Source organism: Kogia breviceps, chromosome 4 (assembly GCF_026419965.1).
Source record: "Kogia breviceps isolate mKogBre1 chromosome 4, mKogBre1 haplotype 1, whole genome shotgun sequence".
NCBI lineage: Eukaryota > Metazoa > Chordata > Mammalia > Artiodactyla > Physeteridae > Kogia > Kogia breviceps.
In genome coordinates this window covers 174,632,796-174,655,436 of record NC_081313.1, presented here as the reverse complement: position 1 = coordinate 174,655,436, position 22,641 = coordinate 174,632,796, and the positions used below count along the sequence as shown (strand labels likewise).

The window sequence follows — 22,641 nt, the reverse complement described above, 5'->3', positions numbered from 1 at the left end:
TGAGCCCGGGAGAAAGGACACCTCTCTCTCTCCCAGGGGAGGGCTCTTTTTTGGGTCCCCAGGTGTGGAGGGGCTAATGTGTATAGGTTAAGTGGGGTACAGGTCTGCGTCCTCAGAAGGAGAGTCTGCTTGCTCAGACGGGGAGGGCTGGCCCGCCCCAGGTGTGGAGGTATTTCTCATTTCTCTGGAGGGATGAGGGAGCTCTATCTGTGTCCCTAGCTTATGGGAGGCATCACTCCCCAGGTCGGAGGGGGCTGAATCTGTGGCCCTGGTTTGAGGGGCAGCCATCTATGGGGTGGTGCAGGATCAAGGAGAGGCGAATACTCAGGGGGCTGGTGGTTGACCTTTAATGCGCGATTCCGAGGCCGGCGCGGACCAGCCTGGGGAGATTTACTGTGGGAACGTCCGGCAACCCAGCCCCCTTCTCTACTCCGGGCATCGCCCGCCCGCTCTGCTCCCTCGTCCGGGCCGCGTTCAGCCCTTGAAGGGTCCCCGTGGGCCCGCCGCTGGGCCCAGAGGGGTTTGGGGGCTCCGCAGGGGGCCCTGAAACGCCAGGTGGGCGCGAGGGCGAGTCTAGGACCTCCGCGAGCGACTGGTCTTCTTGCTGCGGGATTCGATTAATTTCTGGGAGCGCCTCTTGAGCTCCGCACGGGTCACCACGTTGCTGTATTTGTCCTCGCTCTCCTCTTCGTCTGCAAAGGGCGATGAGGGGATCAAGGTTCCCATTCCCGGCTCAGATGTTCCTTCCCAGCCTTTACCATCCCACCACCACCTTGGCCCTAGGTCCGGCCCCTGACCACCTCCCGATGCTCTGCTTGGGCCCCCGGCTCCGCCCCCTTTCCTTGCCCGCACTGACCGAAGAACCTGTCCTTGCGACCGGCAACAGGCAGGGCGATGCGGGTGTTGTACTTCGGCAGCTTTCCCTCTAGGGTGGAGTAGAACTGGGGGAGGGGGGAGCGGGAAAGAACAGTGTGAGTGGGCAGAGGCTGCAGCGAAGTCCGTTCCCCCTCCTCCCCAGCCCACTCTGAGACATAACCTGATTCCAATTCAGCACCTCTGCCCACTGCTGTAAAGTTTTCTTTGGTCGCTGCCGCGTCATTTGTTCTCAGCGTGCATCCTGATACCCACACCCCTCCCCACCCAGGCCCGCCCCGCGGTCTCTAGGTCCCACCTCTTGTCCTCCCGAGGCCCGACCCTTGATCCCCCCAGCCTTGACCTCTGGCCGGCCAGGGCCCTCTGGGAACTCTCGTGGTTCATCCCTAGCTCCTTAAACCTCACGCCTTGTCCCTAAGGCCCATTCCCGGCCCATCGGCCTCCTCTCTGGTCTCCAGGGGGATGCCCCGACCCCCTGGTATTCCACCCCAGCCCCTGCACCCTGAGCCCCACCGCCTGGCTGAAGGGGTACCTCGCGGTCGGCGATGTGGCGCAGCATCTCTGGCACGTTGTGGTTCTGGAGTTGCGCCTGTAGCTTCAACAGTTTTTCCTCCACGAGGCCCAGTAGGTTGGGCAGATAGTCACCTGCCTTGGGATCCAGCTCCTTTTCCGCAAAGCGGCCGGCCTCCTGCGGCCGGGGGCGGAACCAGGTGAGTTGGGAGGGGGTGGGGCCTCTGGGGGCAGGCTCCACCCAGGGGCAGGGCTTTCCCCCCAGGGACCAGGCCTTTGAAGTTGGGGGGTCACCAACCGGAGTGGTGCTATCCTCTGTGGGGTGGGGATTCTGTGGTCAAGGGCCACGCTTATGAGGCAATTGCCTCTGAATTCCAGAGACCCAAGCCAAGGGATCGGGGGCGGGGGGAGTCTTTCAGTGGGAGGGCAGGGATACTAACTGGAGAGAGGCCATTGCCGGATGACCTTAAGAAATGGGATTCTGCTGCAGGCAGGGCGGGGCTTCTCTTATCTGTGGTCGCTCCAGGATTGGAGCGGGGTCTCTGAAGTTTTGGGGGTGTGTGTGTGTGGGGGGCTGAGTGGCACTTTGCCATGGGGGCGGGACTTGAAATGGGACAGGGTCTCTAAAGTCCTGGGCCTCTTGAGGAGTAAGGGGGTGCCCCCTGAGACGTGGGGTGGAGACTCAGGAGTGGGTTGAGGTTTCCCCTGTGTCCAGGCCTCTCATGTCCTGGACAGGGCCTGTGGTAGGTCCTCTCGAGTGGACGGACTACGGGGCAGAACCCCACACCTGCGTGCTGGCACCGCCTCTCACGTCTTGCAGGGCTTCCTCGTGGGCGGGGCCTGCCACTAGGATGTGGTTCAGTTTGCCAGCCAGGTGTTCCAGGCCCTCTTTGGCCATTTGCATTGCCTGCATGGAGAGCTCCAGCCGATCCTGTGTGTCAGCGCACCGCTGCTCCCCAGCCTTGATGCGCCCCTGCAACTCGTCGTGCAGCCTCTGCTCGCTGCAGGGAGCAGGGAAGCCACCACTGGAGCTCCACCGACCCCGAAGGCCCCGCTCTCGCCCTCGGGCACCCGGAACCTCACCTCACCAGCATGGCCTCCCCTGAGTATTTGAAGTCTTCGAGCTCCCGCTGCAGCTGCTGCTTCTCTTGCTTCAGCCTCATCAGCGTCTGCTGGTTTTCGTTTTTGAGCGTCTCCAACTGCGTGAAGTTGTCGCCCTGTGCCAGGAACCGCCGCACCACCGCCTGGGGGCCGCCCAGCCCGAGTCAGAGCCAGGGCTGGGGCAGGCAGGGGTGCCCTCCTCCTTCTTTCCCCCCCCTTCTTTCCCCCGGGCACGCAGGACAAGTGGTTGATCTGATGGCTTCTGCATAATGGTGTTTAGACGCTCTGTGAGTCCGACCCAGGGCTGCCTCGAGGGTGTGCAGCCCCGAAGAAATGATTTTTGCGGGCCCTTCCTTGTCTATATAAGGAAATTGAAGCAGCTTAAATCAGATTGCGGGGCAGTAATAGCAGTGAGCACAGCTGCTTTCCAAAATCAACATGCCAGCAACGTTCTGGCAATGAATCTTGCCCACCCCCGTGAGGAAATACGGCTGGGAAAGGCGCCTGGCCACAGTGCTCTAGATGACCCCATATGTCCAAGTCCCGGAACTCCTCGGAGGCTACCCCATAGGAGGAGTAGTGGGTTGGAGAGCGCCGTAAGTGGAGAAACCCAACAGGGATCCAGGGGAATTAGTGTTCCCCAGCTGGGGACATAAAATCTTAGAAAATTTCAAGGAAGACACTGCCAAGCGTGGGCCCCAGAGCAGGGGCCCAGCTTCTGTGGGACTGAGGCTGGCACTGGGCATTTTACTGCGCCCAGACCCAGCTACAGGTGCAGGAGACACAGCAGAGAGAAAACACTCATAGTTCTCCTAGAGCTGATATGTCAAAGACGTCAGCACCAGTGTAAGCAGGAACAGGAGAGGATGATGGCCAGTGTAGATAACTCGCGTGGCTTTTGCTGAGAGAGGTAGCAGAGAAATGAGGCGGTAGCCGGAGGAGGAAGGGGTGTCTTTTGTGCGCTGAGGAATTGACCCGGCACAAAGGGGAGGCTGGGTATGTTGGCTTCCCAGGCTCAGCTCGGGCATCTGGGAGCTGGGAGGGCCGAGGGCAGCACTCACGTGCGTTTCCGCCACGCCGGTGGCGTCCTTGACCTTGCCGAAGAGCACCTCCATCTGGTACGTGTTCCAGAGCCGCCGCAGCGCCTCCTCTTTGGAGCGCATGCTGTCCTGGAGCCTGTCGTCGGACTGCAGCAGCACCTGCTCCTGCTGGGTCTGCTGGTGGGTTGAGGTCAGGGCCAGGGTCAGCTCGCAGACAAGGGCTTAGGGCAGAGGCCGCGGGGGTTGGGGAAGTGTCCGCACGCGGGTAAGGGAGGGGGTGGGGCCCAGGCGTGGGTTAGGACACACAGGCAGGGGTCAGGAGTGCTTGACAGGGCCTTGGTCGAGAAAGGGAGGCCTCAGAAGCAGCGCAGAGGGACGGGGTACAGAGTGAGGGGGCGGGGCCTGTCGGATAAGGGGCGGGTTAGAGGCAGGATCAAATTTCCGACACAGGCAAGTTTTGTGGGGAAGGATGAGGATCGACCTGAGAGTAAGGGGAGGGCTGGAGGGCGGAGTCAGGGATGTGAGAGGAGCCCTGGCGTCTAGTGGAGATGGGGGCGGAGTCAGGAGAAAAGTCAGAACTGCCGAAGGGCCTAGGGCCTGGGGCCAACGTAGTGGCGCGGCCCAAGACCCAGCAGGGCTGCATCTAAGCAGGAGCAGGCTGGGGTGGTCGCAGCCCCGTACCCCTGGTATGCCCACTTTGCGCTCCATGCGTTCGTTCTGCAGTTTCCTCTCCTCCGCGCGCTTCTTGCACTGTGTTAGGTAGCGTTCGCGCTTTTTGCGCTCTCGGAACACTGTCTCTTCCAGATGCTGCAGCTGGTTCTAGAGGGTGGGAAAGGGGGACAGGGGCACCTATCCGGGCTCTGGGCCAGAGCCGCTGGGTCAGGCTGTGGGGTCTTGGGAGAGAGATGGGACGGGTTCCGGGACAACTGAGGTTCAGATGCTGGGGCCAGAACAGAAGACCATGGCGGCATCGGGGGTCGGGGGGGCAGGACCTCCCCCCCCTCCAGGACCCGACGGGCTGGCACCTTGGCGATGTCCCTCGCGTTAAGCGCCTCCTGATTCATTAGGTTCAGTTTCTCCAGCTGGCGTTTCGTTCTCACCACCTCAGCCTCCATGAAGTCCAGCCGGTTCTCCAAGCGAAGGCTCTCCTCCTGGAGCGTGAGGGGTGAGGCAGGCCTGTGACCGCTGTCCCTAGCAAGGCTGGCCCTCCCACTTGCCACCTCCCACCCCCACTCGCCCCGGTCCCTACCTGTAGATAGGCCTTGAGCTGCAGGTACACATTGGTGATGTGTTCGGCCTCCTCCACCTTCATCTGGGCCTTCTCCAGGCGGTTCTCCAGGTTCCGCATGGTCTAGAGAGAAGCAAGGCTGGGCTGGGTCCCTTCCCCCCTCAATTCCTCCCCCAGGATCAAGGCCTCTGCAGACCTCACTGGCCCCACCTTGGCCACCTCTGTGTTGCTATCTTTCGCCTCTGCCATCTCCAGCTCACGCAGACTGTGCTGCAGCTGGAGCTCCTCCAGCCACTTCTGTCGCAGCCCCAGCTGGTACCGAAGAGCATTCAGCTGCTTCACCTTCTCGCTCAGCCGGTGGTCCAGGTGCTCCAGAGCCTTCTGAGGGAGGGGAGCAAGAGCGGGGGCCTGAACCCCTCACCTAGTCCTTCCTTCCTTCTCCTATATTTTTTTTAAAAAATTTTAATTTATTTTTCGGCTGTGTTGGGTCTTTGTTGCGGTGTGCGGCCTTCTCATTGCGGTGGCTTCTCTTGCCATGGAGCATGTGCTCTAGGCACGTGGGCTTCAGTAGTTGTGGCTCACGGGCTTAGTTGCTCCGTGGCATGTGCGATCTTCCTGGATTAGGGATCGAACCCGTGTCCCCTGCATTGGCAGGCGGATTCATAACCACTGCACCACCAGGGAAGTCCCCCTTCTCCTATATCTTTGTTCTCATCTCCCCTGACTCTTGGTAGCATCTGGCCTGGTTGATCCCCCTCTTCCTGCAGATTCTCTTTTTTTTGTGGCTTCCAGGACCCCCACTCCTTGGTTTTCCACCCACCTCCCTGGCTGCCCCTTCTCCATCTCCTTTGCCTTTGAAGAGGCTCTTCTCTCCTCTGACCAACCTTACCCCCTTGGTGATCCTATCCAGTCTCAGGGTTTCAAAAGTCACATATACACTGAAGACACCCCAATTTAGCCTCCCTCCTGAACTGCAGGCTCGTTTATCCATATCTACACTGCCTTCCAGATGTTCCCACAGGCAGCTGAAAACCATCGTGTCCAAAACTATGTCCTTGATCTTTCCCCAAACCTGCCCTTCTCGAATCTTCCCCATCTCAGCTCATGGCAGCTCCACCCTTCCAGGTGCTCAAGTCCTAAACCTTGATGTCATCCTCACCTTCTCTTTTTCTCTCCCACCCGCATCCGGTTTGTTAGCAATTCTCTGTTCTATTTCAAAGGTTCCTCCAGAGAGATCTCTTTCTTCCTATTTCTACCCTTTTTGTCCTAGTGCAGCCAATACCATCTTTCACCCGGTTGATCTCCTCCTGGCTTCTATTCCTGCCTCCTAACAGCCCATCTTCCATTTCTCTGATGCTTAGTATAAAATCTGCACTCTTGCAGTGAAGGCTGCTGCAAAGTTCTGCCCCTGCTGACCTCCCTGACCTCACCTCCTACAGAGCCCCCCTCACCCACTACCATCCCGCTACACTTACCTCCTTTGTGTCTCCAACACTCTACTTTTGTTCCTACCCTAGGGACTTTGCACTTCCTATTCCATCTGCCTGGAATGCTTTTCCCCAGATCATTACCTGCCTGTCCCATTCTCAGCTCAAATATCACCTTCTTAGAGAAAGCAAAGACCCCCATCCTGGAGTCTAAAAGGCAAACCCCTGCCCCCATCCATCTCTAGTAAGTCAGTCTGTTTTATTTTATTCGTTTCTCTTGTCACCCCTGGGAATTACTTTCTTTCTATATCTGTTGTTGTTATTGTTGTTTTTTTCTGGGTGGGGGGAATCTGTTTTCTCCACCAAGATATGAGATTTTGGGGAGTGGGGTCTGTTTTTTTCACCTCACGGTGACCGACACCTAAAACCATGCCAGGCACATGGTAGGTGCGTGATAAAGATTTAGAAATAAATGAGTGACGCCAGGTGTGGAGAAGGGATTGGAGAGGCGAGATAGTGGGCAGGGAGGCCAGTCGGGTGGGGACCCAGGCTGGAAATGAAAGGAGATGGTCAGTGGAATGGGAGTGGGGCAAACCTGGCTTGTCCTGTTCTTCAGGTACGGCTTCTCTGATTTCCATTTCCGAATCACTGCCTGGATCACTTTCTCATCTCTCTGCCGAGAGAAGAGCCCAGTCACACTACTGATTCAGGCCACTTCTACTTGAGGTGGTGCTCTGCTCCTGGGGATGCTGCTCTCGCCCCCTGAAACCTCTTCAACCTCACCTGGAGCAGGTCTGTCAACTGTAATTGCAGCGCCCTGGTCTCCTCATGGAGCTGGTTGATGGTCTCCTGATTCTTTTTGATGCTGCACTGGGTGCTCTCATAAAAGGCCTTCTGGTCACCCTCTGGGGTCATGTGAGGTGGGTAGGCAGAAGCAGAGCATCATGGGAAGGGGGGACTTCCCAGAGGGAAGATCTTTTAGTAATTGTCAACCTAACATTGTAACAATATTTCACTTTGAGCATTTGTTATGTGTTGGATGCTGGACTAATAATTTTCGAGGTATTAAATAGCGTGTGCCAATAGGTACCTATCCATATACATATTATACCCATTTTACTCATGAGAAGACTCAGGCTTATTAGATTGTTCAAGGTCACAAACAGTTGGACTCCCCAGCCCATACCTTCAACCACTATGAAAAATTACCTCCTAATAATAAAACAATAATGGTTTATACCAGGATTTCCCAACCTTGGCACAACTGACATTTGGGATGGATAATTATTTACCGTGGTGAGCTGTCCTGTGCATTGTCAGACGTTGAGCAGCATCCCTGGCCTCTAGATGCCAGTAACCGCCCCCCCGCCCCCAGCAATGTGACAAACCAAAATGTCTCCAGACATTGCAAAATAGCCCTATTCCATTGAGAACTACTGGTTCACACTTTATAGTGTTACTATGTGCTAGGCACTGTTCTAAGCACCTTACACATTTCAACTTCCTATGAGGTTGTACTGTTACTATCCCCATTTCATGGTTGGACAAACTGAGAGCAATTAGGTTACTCTTAGTCCCCGAAAGTCAAACAATTAGTATATGTAGAGCCAGGATTTGAACCCAGAAAATCCAGCTCTAGAAATCTATATTCTTTAGCACTCCATGCATGATAGAAGAGTTGAAATTACATAAAAGTATGAAATGCAGTCCAGTCAGTTCTGAGCTCAGGAAAACTTTTACAAGAAAGATGAGGAAAACCATGAACCAGTATGAGTTTTTGCCTCCAGAAACTGGCCCCTGGATGAAGGCCAGTGAAATGCTCCTGCCAGGTCAGAGGACTGTTGACTCTTGACCCTTCTGTGCCCTCTGGAGCCATCTTACCTAACAGTTGTATCTTGCTTTGTAACTCAGCCACCTGCGTGTACACAGCGGACTTCCCCTCGCGGGAGTGGAAAGGTGCCGCCTTGGAATAGAGTGAGTGCCAGGCCTGCACCGGGCCCTTGCCTCGAGGGTGGTAGGGCTCGCTCTGAGCCTGCCTACCCTTGACTTTGGAGAGAGCTGAAATCTGGCCCTGAGAAGGCATGGAGTTGGCGGAGGCCGCCCAGCACAGGGGAGACGTCATGATTGGGTTGAGGCCAAGGATCCCTGGGGGTTAGGGGATCCACTAGGAATTGCCTCTGTCCGGGATCCGTCAGCTCCTGTTCCTCGGGCTCTGGGAATGCACTTGTCTACCGCTTGGCGGGGCCTCCCAGCATCTCCGGTTGCTAGGTAACCTTCCCCGCCTCCCTACAACGCTCTCAAGGCAATCGCCTGCGTTCCAATCTACGGCTCTCATTGGCTGACGCTGAGCTCAGGGGCGGTCCCAATAGGGGACAGAGCGGACCAGCTCCGCAGAAAAATGGGGGAGGGTACTTTGGAGTCACGTGCTCATCCCTTTTCCTCCCGACCCCTCCACCCTAACCCCGCCGAGGAGGTTCGCGGGCATTTTTCAGGAATTTTCTGTTCCGGCTGCAGAACCCGACACTCCCAAGATGGAGGCACCTTACGCCGCCATTAAGCGCTAACCTTCAGAACTATTCCCTTTAAGGCTTCACAGTCCTATCCAAGATGGCCGTCTCGGTTCCGGCCCCGCCACTTGCCACTCACAACATGGCGGCCACGAACCGCCGTTCAGGGAGCGCAGCGTGATACCGGAAGTGATGCTTCCACACATTTCCGCTTTCTTTCTGCCGGAGGAACAGTTGACTGCTGGGTCGGGGGGCGCGGTGGATATTGACCTTTGCCCCAGTCTCGTGTAGGTGGTGAACTAGTGGGCGGGAGGGCACCCCAATTTCCTCTTGGGGCAGTCGAAGGCGGGAATTGGATAGCTAACCACCCCCTACTCATGGGGAGATCCCCCCACCGTTGATTTGTGCCAAGTGAGATTCCCCTCCACTGGGCAGGATTGGGCAGACACCCCCCTCGCCCCCAGTATGGGAAGCAAAGTGAGCCCTCATTGCCCGGAAGCGATGGAGGAATCCAGTTGGCTGGAGGGAGAGGTGCCTTCCTCGGCTGGAAGTAGCCCTCTCCCACTGACGGGCCGCCCCTCTTTTGCTGCAGCGCGAGGGCACAGCGCACCTCCCAGCAGCCTCCTTCCTCTGACAGAACCCGTTTCCGGCCTCCGAGGCTCCAGCGAGATGTTATTAGTGCTGCTGCTGCTGCCCATGTGTTGGGCCGTGGAGGTCAAGCGACCCCGGGGCGTCTCCCTCACCAGTGAGTCGGCCCCTGGAGGTGGTCAGAGGTGGGGGTGGGGTGTGGGAGGCTCCTGGGAGAGGCATTTAACAGCCTTCGGTCTCAGTGTTCTGGTCTCTGGGCAGGGAAGGTGGCAATGCTCAACTGGTGGGTCGGGGGAGAGGAGCCATTGGGTGGAAAGGGCCTCTTCCTGCCCCGGGCTGAGCCCCTTGCCCCCCTCCCCAGACCATCACTTTTACGATGAGTCCAAGCCTTTCACTTGCCTGGATGGTTCTGCCAGTGTCCCTTTTGATCAGGTCAATGACGATTACTGTGACTGCAAGGATGGCTCAGATGAACCAGGTGAGCTTTTTCTTCATTCTTTCATCCATCATGCATTTATTGAGCAGCTGGTGAGTGCCAGGTCCTGTGCGGTGACCAAAACAGACCCAGTCCTGTCCTCAGAGAGCTCCCTGTTGAGTGGGGGGAAGCGGGCACAGAGGCGAGTGGGTCAGTGGTTTGGTGAGGAGAGCGGGAGGTGCTGTGGGAGCCCGGAGGGGGAGGGGGTTGGCAGGGCCCTGTTCTGAGGGCCTCAGGGAGGAGAGGCAGGAGGGAGCACTGGAGAATTTTGTTTCAGGCCCCGAGCGTGCAGTTGTCTTTCCTCCTCTTGCTTGGGATCAGTTACTCTCACATTCCTTGTTCGTTCTGTGGGTGTGACACGCAGGATTCTGAGCGCACTCCACAAACCCTCCCTCCCTTCTTCCCCCCAGGCACAGCCGCCTGTCCCAACGGCAGCTTCCACTGCACCAACACTGGTTACAAACCCCTGTACATCTCCTCCAGATGGGTCAACGATGGAGTTTGTGGTGAATGAGATCACCCTGGGGTTGAGAACAGGGTGCTGGGTGGAGGGAGGGAAGAGGCACTGCCGGGTCCGATGGTGCCCACACCTCTGCCCTCAGACTGCTGCGACGGGACAGACGAATACAACAGCGGGATCGTCTGCGAGAACACTTGCAAGTACGTAGGTGACACCCCCCCATCCCCCCCTCCTCCAGACCTTGCCTTGCCCCACTGGGCGCACCAGGTTCCCTCTCTTTTCTGTTTTTGTGTGCTGAGTGCTCACGCCGTGCCAGGTGCCTTGTGAACGCTCCATCAGCAATTTCCTCTCTGGCCCGGAAGCAGGTGCAGTTTGCCTAACAACAGATGAGGAAGCTCAAGCTTAGAAAGGAGAATGACTTCCTCAGGGTCACATAGCTAGGAGATAGCAGAGCCGAGACTCGAACCCAGGTCGGTCTGACTTGAGACTGCATGCTTTTAACTGCTATGCTCTGCAGCAGGACCTGAAAACTGAAATGCCCACAGGTAGGTAATCTAAACAGCACAAGCAGGCTGAGTACAAGGCAGTAGGGAGTGGTGGGACTGTGACATCTAAAGGCACAGCTGCTCTCCACCCCTGTGAGTTGAGGGCAGGTGGCAGGGCTGGATTTGTTTTTCAAAGAAGCTGAGAGTCCCAATACTTATGTAAGCTCTTTTGATGGAAGATCTTTTAAATAGAGAGTGGATTAAGCAGAACAGTGCTTACGGGCCAGATTGCCCTTTGTGTCTGGGGGTCTGTGACTTCTGTGCTTTTCTCTCCTCCCTCTCTTGGGAGCCACCTTCCAGCCCCACATCCCAGCACCCCCCAGTCCCTCCCCTGACCCTGAGGGTGGACGAACCCTGCCCGTTGTCCTTCCCTGCAAGGACAGGGATGAGGGACTCTGAGGCCAAGAGAGCCTGGGGAGGTGGGGGGAGGAGGGTTTGCTCTCCTGTCTTTGCCCACATAGGGGGTGTGAAGGCATGGGGGTTGAACCCTTTTGGAAGAAGCAGACCTGGTGGATGCTAAGTGCCCCCGACCCCATCGTGCCTGGTGTCCCCTCCCCCCAGAGAGAAGGGCCGTAAGGAGAGAGAGACTCTACAGCAGATGGCGGAGGTGACCCGCGAGGGGTTCCGCCTGAAAAAGATCCTAATTGAGGACTGGAAGAAGGTCCGAGAGGAGAAGCAGGTGAGGGGCCCGGTGGGGCTGACCCAGGACAACCTGGAGGTATGGGCTGAGGAGGCCGGCTGGGGTTGACGTCTGCTCCCGACTTGTGGTGTCCTGGGGCCAATTCCTGTCTCTCTGGGCCTTTGATTCACTCGTTTGTCCGCTTGGCATTTAGTTGTCGCTTAAGCGGGTACCAAGCGGGCAGCAGCCAGTACAGGCATCGACCTGGGCCTTGGGTGCAGACTGAAGTGGGCTCGGAGGAGCTCTGCTGCCCCTAGGGCAGGAGGGACACCTCTGCATCCCGGTCCCAGGGTTCTCTCATCTGTAAGTTAGGGCTAATGGCCGCATGGCTTCACAGTCTGGGGGAGGACTCGAGATGGGGGTCAGTCAGTCGCAGTCAGGTTAGTTCAATAGGGTGGGTGCTGGGGGGGCCAGAAGAGGGTGTGCCCCCAGGGGTGTGTTTCTCCCTCCCCTGTCTGCTGCCCCCTTTGCTGTTTGATGGGTCAGAGTCCTCAACACTCCTCCTGGGCTCTTGCCCGACCTACCGAGTAAGGGCTCCAGCTCTGTTTCTCTGCCCTGGGCAGCTTCCAGGTTTTTCTCTCCCACCCCCATGGCCTGGCTAGTGAGGTACCTCCCGAATTCCTGGGGCAGTGAATTCAGGGCCAGTGAGATACTGCCCGAGTTTAAGGGATACTGGGGGAGCTGCATGGTGAGGCTGACTCCACGTGACCTTTGCCCTCCTAGGCAGGTGGGAGGATGCTGGCAGCAGACCAGGCTGAGGTCTTGGGAGGAAAGTGATCCCGTGCGGGCTTGGGCTAAGACCCTACAGCTTGGGCACCCCATCCCTAGGCTGGAGTCCACCCAGCACACACATTCCTGTTTGAAATAGGCACAGAAGCCCAGGATGCACTGGGCTTGTGCATCATGACTAGAAGCAAATGTGGAACTAGATGTGGAACTGCCTCAAGTGTGCATGAACTAGTGGGAGGGACACACAGACAAAGTGATAGCCAAGGCTGAGGGGAGAAGGGATGTTCGGGGCTGTAAGGCATAGAGAAGACTCTTGCCCGGTCCCTCTGTTCCCCGAACCCATCTTGGGGGTAGGAAGCAGGGAAGACTTCCTGGAGGAGGAGGCCTCCTTCTAAACTGAAATCTGTTGGGTAATTCAGTTAGCCAGGCAGAGTGTTCCAGACAGAAGGAAAGCACGTGTGAAGAACTGGAGGCAGAGAGTGGGGCTCTGAATGTTGTCAGGGCAGTTGGATCTTACAGTTTAAGATAGCAATGGGGTGGATGGGGCTGGAGAGGTGGGCAGGGGCCTGGTCATGCAGGGCCTCGGGGGCTACATTGACGTCTTTGGGTTTCTCTCCAGTGGGCTGCAGGGAACCACAGCAAGGGGGAGACCCAGAGAGGGGTGTGTATTTTGAAAAGATCCTGTGGCCACCCTGTGAAATAGAGGCAGGGAGATGGCAGTCTGTGAGGAAGAGGGTGGAACAGGAAGAGAGCTGGCCCCTGTCTTCTGCCTACGCAGAAAAAGCTCATTGAGCTGCAGGCTGGAAAGAAGTCACTGGAGGACCAGGTGGAGTTGCTGCGGACACTGAAGGAAGAAGCTGAGAAGCCAGAGAAGGAGGCCAAGGACCAGCACCGGAAGCTGTGGGAAGGTACATCACTATGTCCCAGGGTGGCTGTGACTTGCCCTTGGCTCCTGGCTGGGAAGAGTCTGGGCCCAGGAGCCTCTTGCTTGTTATCTCTCGTCCGTGGTTTTGCTGATTTTTAAAATCATGGCACTTTAGTTCCCCGCGTGCCCAGTTATCTTTGACTGTATGTTGGTCACTGTGTTTAAAGGTCATTAATAGGAGTAACTTGCAGTCTAGGATGAGAGGTCCTTCTCTAGAGAGGAGGGGCTTTCTTTCTGCCATCTCTGAGTACTACCATTCAGGGATCCCTTGAGTCCAAATTCAAGGCTGGAGATTCTTCCAGGCAGTGTGAGCCGAGGTCTGAGCATAGGCTGGGTAATTTCTGGCCCAGCTTATCCCTGAGGGGAGCCCCATGGGGTCACAGTTATGCTGGGGGGGGGGGTCCACCTTGGACTTTGATTTTCATTTCTCTTCCCTCACAAGTTATCAAAATGGACATCCACATTTGCCAGGATTGGCAAAATCTCTTAGGGCGAAAGCGGCTTCAATAGTCTCTCACCTTCTTTTTTTTTTTTTAAAGCCGCTCCGCAGCATGGGCATGTGGGATCCTCCCAGTCCGGGGCACGAACCCGTGTCCCCTGCATCAGCAGGCGGACTCTCAACCACTGTGCCACCAGGGAAGCCCTCTCTTACTTTCTTGATTTCTTCTTGGTCCTGGAAACTTCTACTGTTTTGGTTGGCTTTAAGATGATTTTCTTATGCTTTGTCCAGCATTTCCTTGCTGTTGGTCGATTGTGCTGCCGTTACGGGAAATCTGAAGCTTTGGCATTTGTTCTCAGTCTGCGCTGTGTAGGGGCACATGGTGGGAGGAGGATAGAAGGGAGAGGGGGGACAGAAACACGTTGCCGGCTAGTTGAAAGACCAAGCATTGCTGGGAGGATTTGGAGGTGTGGCTCCAGCTGGTCACCGGGCTGGTGACCAGGAACTGGCAGTCTTCCCTCTGAGGCCATTCTGTGATCTCATCCATCTCTTTGAGCATCTGCTGCATTCTCCCTTCCTTTCCTATCTCTGCTCTGATTTCTCGTAATCAGTAATTCAGTCATTCATCTAACAAGCATTTGCTGTGTACCTGTCATGTGCCAGGTACACCCCAGGTGCCAGCAATACAGGATTGGACAAGACAGAGAAAGCCCTCCGACCACAGAGGGAACAGGTGCAAAGATTCTGAGGCAGCATCTCGTCTAGTTTTTAAGGAGCAGCAAGGAGGCCATGTGGGGGAGTGAGAGGACACTCTCCCCTTTATTTACATAACATCAGCTGCTTTTGTGATACAGCTACAGAGCCGAGTGGTTGCCAACAGAGACCTTATGGGTAGCCAAACCTAAAATATTTAGCATCAGGCTCTTTACAGTAAAGTTTTCGGACCCCTGATAAAGACACTGATATTCTCTCCCACACTGATGATAGCTGGACCAGAGCACCCAGTGCTTGTTTCATAAGGATCGTCGTGTCGCTCCTGCCTCTCTTCCCTATGAACTGCACCCAGACGTAGCCCTGTTTCACAGTTGAGGAAGCTGAGGCCTTGCCCAGCTGGGCTGATGCCCAAATCTCTCTGATCGCAGACCCTGTCCCTTAACTGCAGGCTTGAGTCATCTGCCTGTTCCGCCTGGCTTAGGGCCCAGCATTGCCCTGGCCTCCTGATGGCCTCCCTCCATCAGGGCAAGCCATTCTTCTGCCCAGCAGTTTTCCCGGCTTCCCAGTGCCTTGGATGGGACAGCATTTGGGCCACCACTGCCTGGTTACGATGCCCCCTGCATCGAGAAGTCGAGTACTTTTCCCTGCCCTGCACCCTGTGCACTCACCACGTTGGTCTGATTGCCTTTCCCCTGAAACTGCTGCCCTTTATTGCTCCCAGGCCTCTGCTCCAGCCGTTCCCACCGCAAATACAGAGGTGTCTATCCAGAGGTGTCTAGTGGGCTCTAGGCCCAGTGCTCAGCAGTGACACATGAGGCCCTGTCCTGCAGCCCTGCTCACCTTGAAGTGGGAGCAGCAGATCAATGAGTCTGTCCCACTGTGCCCCACGCCCTCACATGGTGCTGCCTCCACAAAGACTTTCCAACTTCCTTCCTGAGGGAGCCCTTCTGATCACATGTGACAAAAACCCAACCTGAACCCACTTCATAAAAAGTGGAAGCTTTAGGCCCAGTGGGACCCTAGGCTCCCTGGATGGCAGGAGTCCTCCCTCCACCTCTGGGCTCTGCCTCCTTCTCTGTGGGCTTCCTTCCCAGGCGGACTCTGCCCTCCTGTGCCAGCACAACCACAGGCAACACTAGGTTTATTTCCTTCTGGCTCAGCAGTCCCAGTGAGTAGAGAATACCACTTTCCCACAAGTCCCAACACAAATTCCAGGGCAAGCTCCTATTGGCTTGTCCCAGGTCACGTGGCTGCCCATGAACCAATCCCTGGAGCCAGGAGGTGCAGCACAGGTTCTGATTGGTCAGGCCTGAGTGTCAGGTGGGTAGTTGCCCACAGGGAAATGGAGGAGGGGTATTGTAAGCAGGTGCAGTTGTTTGCTGGAAAGTTAAAGCTGAGGGTTGGAATTACCCTCCTTTGCTGGGGTCTTATTGCTTCTACTATTCTCTGCCCTCTTGGGTTTTGGAGTGAGTAGCTGGTGACCAAGTCAGACCTGTCAAGGGCCAGGCACAACGTGGGGTCACACAGCTCGGACTTTTAAGGGTGGTATGAGTTCCAAGGCCAGATCATCGGAGGTGGGGTGTGCGAGTGTGTGTGAGAGACGTGGGATGTGACTGGGGCCTTGAAAGAAAGCTGGGAGTTCCCTGCTCTATTTCTTCCTAGTTTCCATGTGATTTTAAATATTCCATCTGACTTCCATATTCTCTGTTAAAAAGATTTTTGAGGGTAACAATCCTGAAAGTAGTAAAGTAGAAAGGGAGAGAGTTTTTCTCCAGGTTAACCTTTACCAGGAGGCATGAAACCTTCCAGACCTTTCTTGTCCACCCCAGGCAGAGATGCAATTCTTCAGAGGGTAGTAACTCTGGGTGTCGACCCCAAAGCCACACTTCACGTGCTCAATGGCCACGTGTAGCTGGTGGCTGTCGTTTTGGCCAGCAGATGAAGACCATGTCCATCTTTGTAGAAAGTTCTGTTGGACAGCACTGGTCTACATGCTGTATGGGTGTTGTGCTATGTCTATGTGTATGTACCTCATTTCCTTTTTTTTCACTCTGACTCTTCACTTTTTTTTTATTGTGGTAAAATCCACAAAATGTACAATTTACCATTTTAACCAATTTGAAGAGTACAGTTCAGTGGCATCAAGTACATGCACAATGTGCGACCATCTCTGCTATCTAGTTCCAGAACATTCCCATCACCCCAAAAGGGAATCCCATGCCCATGAAGCAGTCAGTCCCTCCCCATCCCCCCACCCCCCAGCCCCTGGCAGCTACTCATCTGCTTTCTGTTTCTATGGATTTGCCAGTTCTGGATGTTTCATATGAACAAAACCAGGCAGTGTGTGGCCTTTGTGACTGACTTCTTTCCCTGAACATCGTGTTGTCAAGGGTCATCCACATTGTAGCCTTGTGTCTGGACCCTACTTCCGTTTAACAGTTGTGTCTGTTCCGGTGGATGACCCTGGCAGGATTTATTTAATCCAGGTGCCATTTTTTTCTATCAGGTTCGCAGGGCTGGTCTTCATCGTTTGTAAACGCCTGTTGTGTATTAGGGCGTTGGCCCGTTGTGACTGAAGTTGCCTGTGTTTTCTTATCATTCATCTTTGGTGCCAGGTTCCTGGCGTTTTCTTGCTGGGCCACGTGTTAGAAAGTGAATTCAGGGACTTCCCTGGTGGTCCAGTGGTTAAAACTGCGCTTCCACTGTAAGGGGTCGTGGGTTCGATCCCTGGCTGGGGAACTAAGATCCCTCATGCCGCACAGCGGCCAAAAAAAAAAAAAAAAGAAAAGAAAAGAAAGTGAATTCACTCTTGTCTTCTGTTTGCTAGTTTCCACTGTTTTGCACCACGGCGAGCGTCCTTTCACACAAGGCTGGGCGTACTCGTGCCCCGTTTCCCTTAGCCCAAGTTCTCAGCATGGAGTTGCCGACTCCGGTTCAAGGGTGACATGCCAGGGTTTGACCCAGATTCCCCGAGGGTGGTGGGGATCAGCACAGGCTCTGGAGGCAGACGGCCCGGCTTGGGCCCCCGGCTCTGCCCCTCGCCACTGGGTGACCATGGGCAGGTCCCTTCATCTGCCTGAGCCTCAGGCCCTCATCTGTGAGGACGGTGTTGGCTGAGTCTGCTGGGGTCTTGTGGGGTGTCCTGGGACACAGGCCACTTGTCCTGATGCAGAGGGCTGAGCTTCATAATGGAGCTGCCCTTGTGGCTGCTTTCCTGAACCCCACCTGAGCTGGCTAGTGATGAGACAGACAGGCAGACGAGGGACCGTCAGCGCAGATACGGGGCTGAGGCCCTGTGGCCACTGGCCACTCCCTGTTCCCCTTTTCCGTGCAGGTGGCCTCTCCCCGTCCCAAGACACTCCCCTGGGCCCCCAGCACGTCTCCCTCGCCTGGCTGCCCTCCCACCCCAGTCTCCGTCCCCTGACCTTTCTCCTGCTTGGCCTCTTCGCGTGGGGGCCTCCCGGACATGGCAAACCTAACGCACGGTCCCCCGCCTGCCCCGCACAGCCACCGATCATCCAGACCGTCCGCAGACCCCTCAGGATCTCCCCCCAACCCGGCACTTGCTACCTCCTTGGCCCCCGTGCCCCTGCACCGGCCAGCCCTTGTCACCTCCTTGCTCCCACCCCCATAGCGGCCTGACTCAGGGCCCCAGCACCCAGTGGAGGGCTGGGCATTCAGCGGCGCCCCTGGGGCATTGGGGAGGGCAGATTTTGGGGGTGGCGGGAGCTGTAGGCGGTGCAGAGGATGATGGAGCTGGTCCCTCCACAGAGCAGCTGGCCGCCTCCAAGGCCCGGCGGGAGCAGGAGCTGGCGATCAGTGCCTTCCAGGAGCTGGACGACGACATGGATGGGGCGTGAGTGTGCGGCGCTGCCTGCCCTGGGCTCCCTCCTCCCTCTCCCCGCCTTTAGAAACCAGCCAGAACCCACCTCCTCGCCCTGGGGCCCCCAGGGCCCAAGCTGGTCCCAGGCCCTCTCTAAAGGAGCCTCTGCTTGCTCCTGTAGAAGATGGGGGGTCTAGAGCAACCCCGGAGGAGGAGATGAGGGAAACCACCGCCTCAAGGAGCTGGGCAAAGGGCCTAGGGATCCCATTACTTTTCACAAGCCTACTCTGTGGCCTGGGACACTTGGGTGAAAGTCAGAATCCCCCCCTGCGCCCCTGAACTTGCCGGCTGACCCCAGGCAAAGGGTTCGGTGGAGGGTGGGCTGTTGGGAACGAGGAGGCTGGGTAGCCCCCTGGTGGGAGGCATGGGACTTCGGAGGGACCAAGGGGGCAGAACGGGCAGGGGCAGTCCGCGCCCTGTTTGGCGATGGTGCAGGTGGAGGGACAGGATGTGGCGCCTGGGCCGTTGCGGGTATTGGGGCTCGGCCGGGGGGAGGGCGCCAGGCCACGGGCAGATTCGCCGTGTTGGGCTCTAAGGGTGGAAGGAGGTGGAAGCTGGGTCTCGGGGGACACAGGGTTGCCCGGGTGTCCTTCCCTCCCTTGAGCCCCTCAGCGTTGTGGAGCCGCAGGAGGGGGCAGGAGGGCGGGGACTGGGTGGCTGCTTCTCCTGGAGGGTGGGGGCCAGAGGGGGCCGAACCCCAGACTTCATCTTCTCTCAGCTTCCTGCTGCTCTCCCCTCCCTGCCCCAAGGTCCTGAAGCAAGTTCTCGGAGGGTGGGGGGAGGCAGGCAGCTGGCCAGCAGCCGGTTGGGCTCACCCCTCCACTGGCTGCTGCCTGTGCCCCTGCAGGGTCTCCATGGCCGAGCTGCAGACCCACCCGGAGCTGGACACAGATGGGGACGGGGCATTATCAGAAGGGGAAGCCCAGGTACCCAACCGGCCCCTTCACTTGGGACTCCTGGAGGGGGTTGCCCCACGGTGACCTCAGGGCCAGGGGGCCCAAGACAGGCTGGCCGTGGGCTACTCCCATGGATGGTTCCCGGCTGGCCCCAGGCCAGGGCTGCTGGGGTGCCCACCGTGGCTGATGCGGCCAGGCCTCGTGAGTGAGCAGGAGGGCAGCCTCCCAGGGCCTCTTCTCCCTGCCCTTTGGGACCTGGTGGGGTCACGCAGGTGCCCAGGGGTGTCTGATCGGGACGGAGCCGGGTTCTGCGTACGCGTGCCCCACCTGCTCCGCCAAGTGCACTCACGGCTGGGCCTGTAGCTCTTTGTCTTTGCTGGTTTGGTCCCCCGTCCATCGCTGCCCTGCTGGTCCCCACTGCGCCCCCCTGCCCCTCTGCCTGTATCTCAGAGAGCCTGGGCACCTCTGGTGCCCCTGCCTCTCAGTTTCCCTCCCTGGTCTCTCCAGTCCCCACCCGACACCTCTCTGGCCCCCCTCCTTTCCCACTGGCCTGTGCTGCCCCCTTCTGGCCGCCGCGTCTCACCCAGCCCGGCCCCGGCGTGGCCATGGGAATGGTCAGGGCGTGCTGTGCCTGGCACCACAGCCTGAGGGACCCCCCCACCCCCCTCCGAGAGTGCCTGGGGTGCAGGGGGCACGTGGAGGTCCTGCTCCTGACACCACCCCAACATATCTCACACAGACCCTCCTCGGGGGAGACACGCAGACAGATGCTGCTTCCTTCTCTGACCGCATCTGGGCTGCCATCCGGGACAAGTACCGGTCCGAGGTCAGTGGGGGGAGGGGAAGGGATGTGGTCCTGCCCCCCCCGCCCCGCTCCTCGATGCCTCACGAAGGAACTGCCTCTGTTTCTGGCGCTGGGCCACCCAGGCCAGCTGGGCAGCCCCACCCCCCGGCTGTCTGTCCCTCCCTCCCGCCAGGCTCCTGGGAAGGGCTAGAGACACGAGGCCTGGACCCGAGCCCTGGGGGTGGGAGGTGGACTCCCGAGTCCACAGCACCGACCGCGCCACACGTCTGCCAGGTGCTGCCCACCGACCCGCCGTCGCCTTCTGCACCCGACTTGACGGAGCCCAAGGAGGAGCAGCCCCCGGTGCCCTCACAGCCCACAGAGGAGGAGGACGAGGAAGAAGAGGAGACAGAGGAGGAGGAGGAGGAGGGGGAGGAGGGGGAGGAAGAGGATTCCCAGGTGCCAGGGGAGCAGCCCAAGGTGTGTGTTCAGGGAAGAAGGGGGTGATGGGGTCGGGGTGGGGTCACTCGCTGACTCTGTTCCCCCCCACCCCCCAGGAGACCCCTCCTCCAGTCGTGCCCCCCCAGACAGCCAGCCCCACAGAGGAGGACAAAATGCCACCCTATGATGAGCAGACACAGGCCTTCATCAATGGTGAGGGTGGAGCCTGGGAGGGATGAACGCCTCCGCATTGCCTGCACCTGCAGGGGCCCAAGAAACAGGCCTTACCTGCTCCCAGAGGCGGCCGGTGCTGGCCCCGAGCAAGCCCAGGGGACTTCGGGTGGCCTGGAGGGGGCTCCTGTGGCCTGGGAAGGGCTAGCACCGCCTCCACCGGCCCCAGGGGCCCTCCTGCCTCCTCACGGGCTGCTGCTTGTTTGTTTCACCCCTGGCAGGTGAGGAGCCGGCTGGGCCCCGGGAGCCCTGGCCCTGCTCCCTTGGGAGCCGAGAGCCGAGGCGGTGGGAGGGGGTCTGACCTGGGGTTGGCGAGGCCCACACAGTCTTCCTGGGCCCAGTCCTCGCCCAGAGCAGGCCTGGGGGCTGGGGGAAACCGGCGTGTCTGCCGCATCCCCTTCCCTCTCTTCCTGGCTGGGAGCGACGGCACCTCTGACTTCCTTCCCCACCCCCACCAGCTGCCCAGGAGGCCCGCAACAAGTTTGAAGAGGCTGAGCGGTCCCTGAAGGACGTGGAGGAGTCCATCAGGTATGGGTGCCTGTGTGGCCGCAGCAAGGCCACGTCTCCACTGGCCCCGCAGCCGCCTGCTGCTGGGCTCCCCAAGGGAGGTGGTAATGGGGAGTCGCCCGGGCAACCTCGGTCAAGGTGGCAGTGGTTCCTGCAGGGAGGGTCCCCAGGTGATGGGGAGCAGAGCCCAGCCCCCAGGAGGCCCTCTGCCACCGGAGCGGGCCTTCCTGTGCTGTCCTGAGTTGCTCTGGGGCCTCCCCAGCTGCTCCTCAAGCTCCCGGCCTCCCCTTTTAGGAACCTGGAGCAGGAGATTTCCTTTGATTTTGGTCCCCACGGCGAGTTTGCCTACCTGTACAGCCAGTGCTACGAGCTCACCACCAATGAGTGCGTCCCCCACGGACAGGCCGGGTGGCTGGGCTGGGAGGTCCTGGGCCTGAGCAAGGGCGGGGGGAGTGAGGGGGGTGGGCTTAGAAGCAGTCACTGGAGTTTGAGGTACCTGTGTGCCCCCTGCGGGGTGGGGGGATGTCATGGAGGTTGGGGCCCGGATTCCCCCCCACCCACACACCCCATCCCATGACAGGTACGTCTACCGGCTCTGCCCCTTCAAGCTTGTCTCGCAGAAACCCAAACTCGGTGGCTCCCCCACCAGCCTCGGGTGAGTGGGCTCAGGCTGGGTCCCCCTCTCAGCCCCTGCTCCCACCAGCCGCCCGACCGGGCCCCTTCAGCACCCCTCTCTCCCGCAGCACCTGGGGCTCGTGGGCCGGCCCCGACCACGACAAGTTCAGCGCCATGAAGTATGAGCAGGGCACGGGCTGCTGGCAGGGTCCCAACCGCTCCACCACTGTGAGTGCCCGGTGGGTGGGGCCGGTAGGGGAGACCCAGGCCCGCCGAACCTGAGCCCCGCCTGCCCGCCACCCGCCCCAGGTGCGCCTGCTGTGTGGGAAGGAGACAGTGGTGACGAGCACCACGGAGCCCAGCCGCTGTGAGTACCTCATGGAGCTGATGACACCGGCCGCCTGCCCGGAGCCGCCACCGGAACCGCCCGCGGGCGACCACGATGAGCTCTAGCCCTGCCCTGCCCCTCCCGGCCGGGCCCAGAGGTGGGTGAGGAGGTGAGACCCCTACCGCCTCCGCTGGGGGATGCAGGGGGTGGTCTAGGTCGCATTGATGCTCCCCCCACCCATCTCCCTCTGTCTGTGTCTCATTTGGTTTCTCTGCAGCCCCAGAACCTCAAGACGTGGAACCAGCCCCCAGCGGTGCTGCCCGCCTGCCCCTCAGTCTGTAGACCAAGGCTTGCCCCTCTGGGTCTCCTTGCCCTCCCCAGCGGGCAGGAACCGGGTGGGGCTCCATGCCCTGCTCTGGGGGCAGGCGGGGCAGAGCCAAGGTCCCCACAGGTGGAATAAAGGAGCTTGCCCTCCCTGGGCCCCCGCCCTGGTGGCCCCACCCCAGCCCACCCTGTCCCCCACCCAGGGCATCTGCCTCCCCTCCTGGTGCGAAAGAGTGACTGGACCTGTGACCTCCAAACAATAAACGTGATCTCCCCACCTCATCTGTCTGCCTGTCTTTGCTCAGGTGTGGAATCAGCCAGGGGTGCGAGGGGGCTAAATGCAGGGGAAGCAGTTGTGCAGATCCTGTGCGGGCCTCCTGCCCCATCAGGCT

General features: G+C 58.6%; 2 protein-coding genes across 8 annotated transcripts; one reads left to right on the top strand and one right to left on the bottom strand.

The window, feature by feature from the left end:
• Positions 1-325: 325 nt before the first annotated feature.
• ODAD3 (outer dynein arm docking complex subunit 3) lies at positions 326-8,369 on the bottom strand. 3 transcript variants are annotated; one of them, XM_067032725.1, is made up of 13 exons: positions 8,061-8,369; positions 6,963-7,084; positions 6,775-6,852; positions 4,963-5,133; positions 4,774-4,875; positions 4,550-4,675; positions 4,206-4,343; positions 3,546-3,701; positions 2,467-2,627; positions 2,171-2,384; positions 1,406-1,561; positions 857-941; positions 326-692 (listed from the first exon to the last, which is right to left on the bottom strand). In XM_067032725.1, exons 1-13 carry the CDS (start codon positions 8,299-8,301, stop codon positions 574-576), a joined length of 1,869 nt encoding a protein of 622 aa, XP_066888826.1. In that variant the 5' UTR covers positions 8,302-8,369; the 3' UTR covers positions 326-573. The 3 variants fall into 3 exon arrangements, with proteins under 3 accessions (XP_066888826.1, XP_066888827.1, XP_066888828.1); XM_067032726.1 differs by having other exon boundaries at positions 3,546-3,698; XM_067032727.1 differs by having other exon boundaries at positions 335-692; positions 1,406-1,537.
• A 201-nt stretch (positions 8,370-8,570) lies between these two features.
• Positions 8,571-22,531, top strand: PRKCSH (PRKCSH beta subunit of glucosidase II). 5 transcript variants are annotated; one of them, XM_067032728.1, is made up of 18 exons: positions 8,571-8,973; positions 9,279-9,431; positions 9,636-9,752; positions 10,160-10,255; positions 10,352-10,409; positions 11,316-11,433; positions 12,941-13,070; positions 18,012-18,096; positions 18,971-19,049; positions 19,759-19,845; positions 20,098-20,283; positions 20,361-20,457; positions 20,934-21,003; positions 21,277-21,366; positions 21,563-21,637; positions 21,726-21,825; positions 21,907-22,082; positions 22,203-22,531. In XM_067032728.1, the coding sequence occupies exons 2-17, from the start codon at positions 9,356-9,358 to the stop codon at positions 22,048-22,050; spliced, it is 1,608 nt and encodes a 535-aa protein (XP_066888829.1). In that variant the 5' UTR covers positions 8,571-8,973; positions 9,279-9,355; the 3' UTR covers positions 22,051-22,082; positions 22,203-22,531. The 5 variants fall into 5 exon arrangements, with proteins under 5 accessions (XP_066888829.1, XP_066888831.1, XP_066888832.1 ...); XM_067032730.1 differs by having other exon boundaries at positions 8,879-8,973; positions 9,324-9,431; XM_067032731.1 differs by having other exon boundaries at positions 8,879-8,973; positions 21,907-22,094.
• Positions 22,532-22,641: the final 110 nt, after the last annotated feature.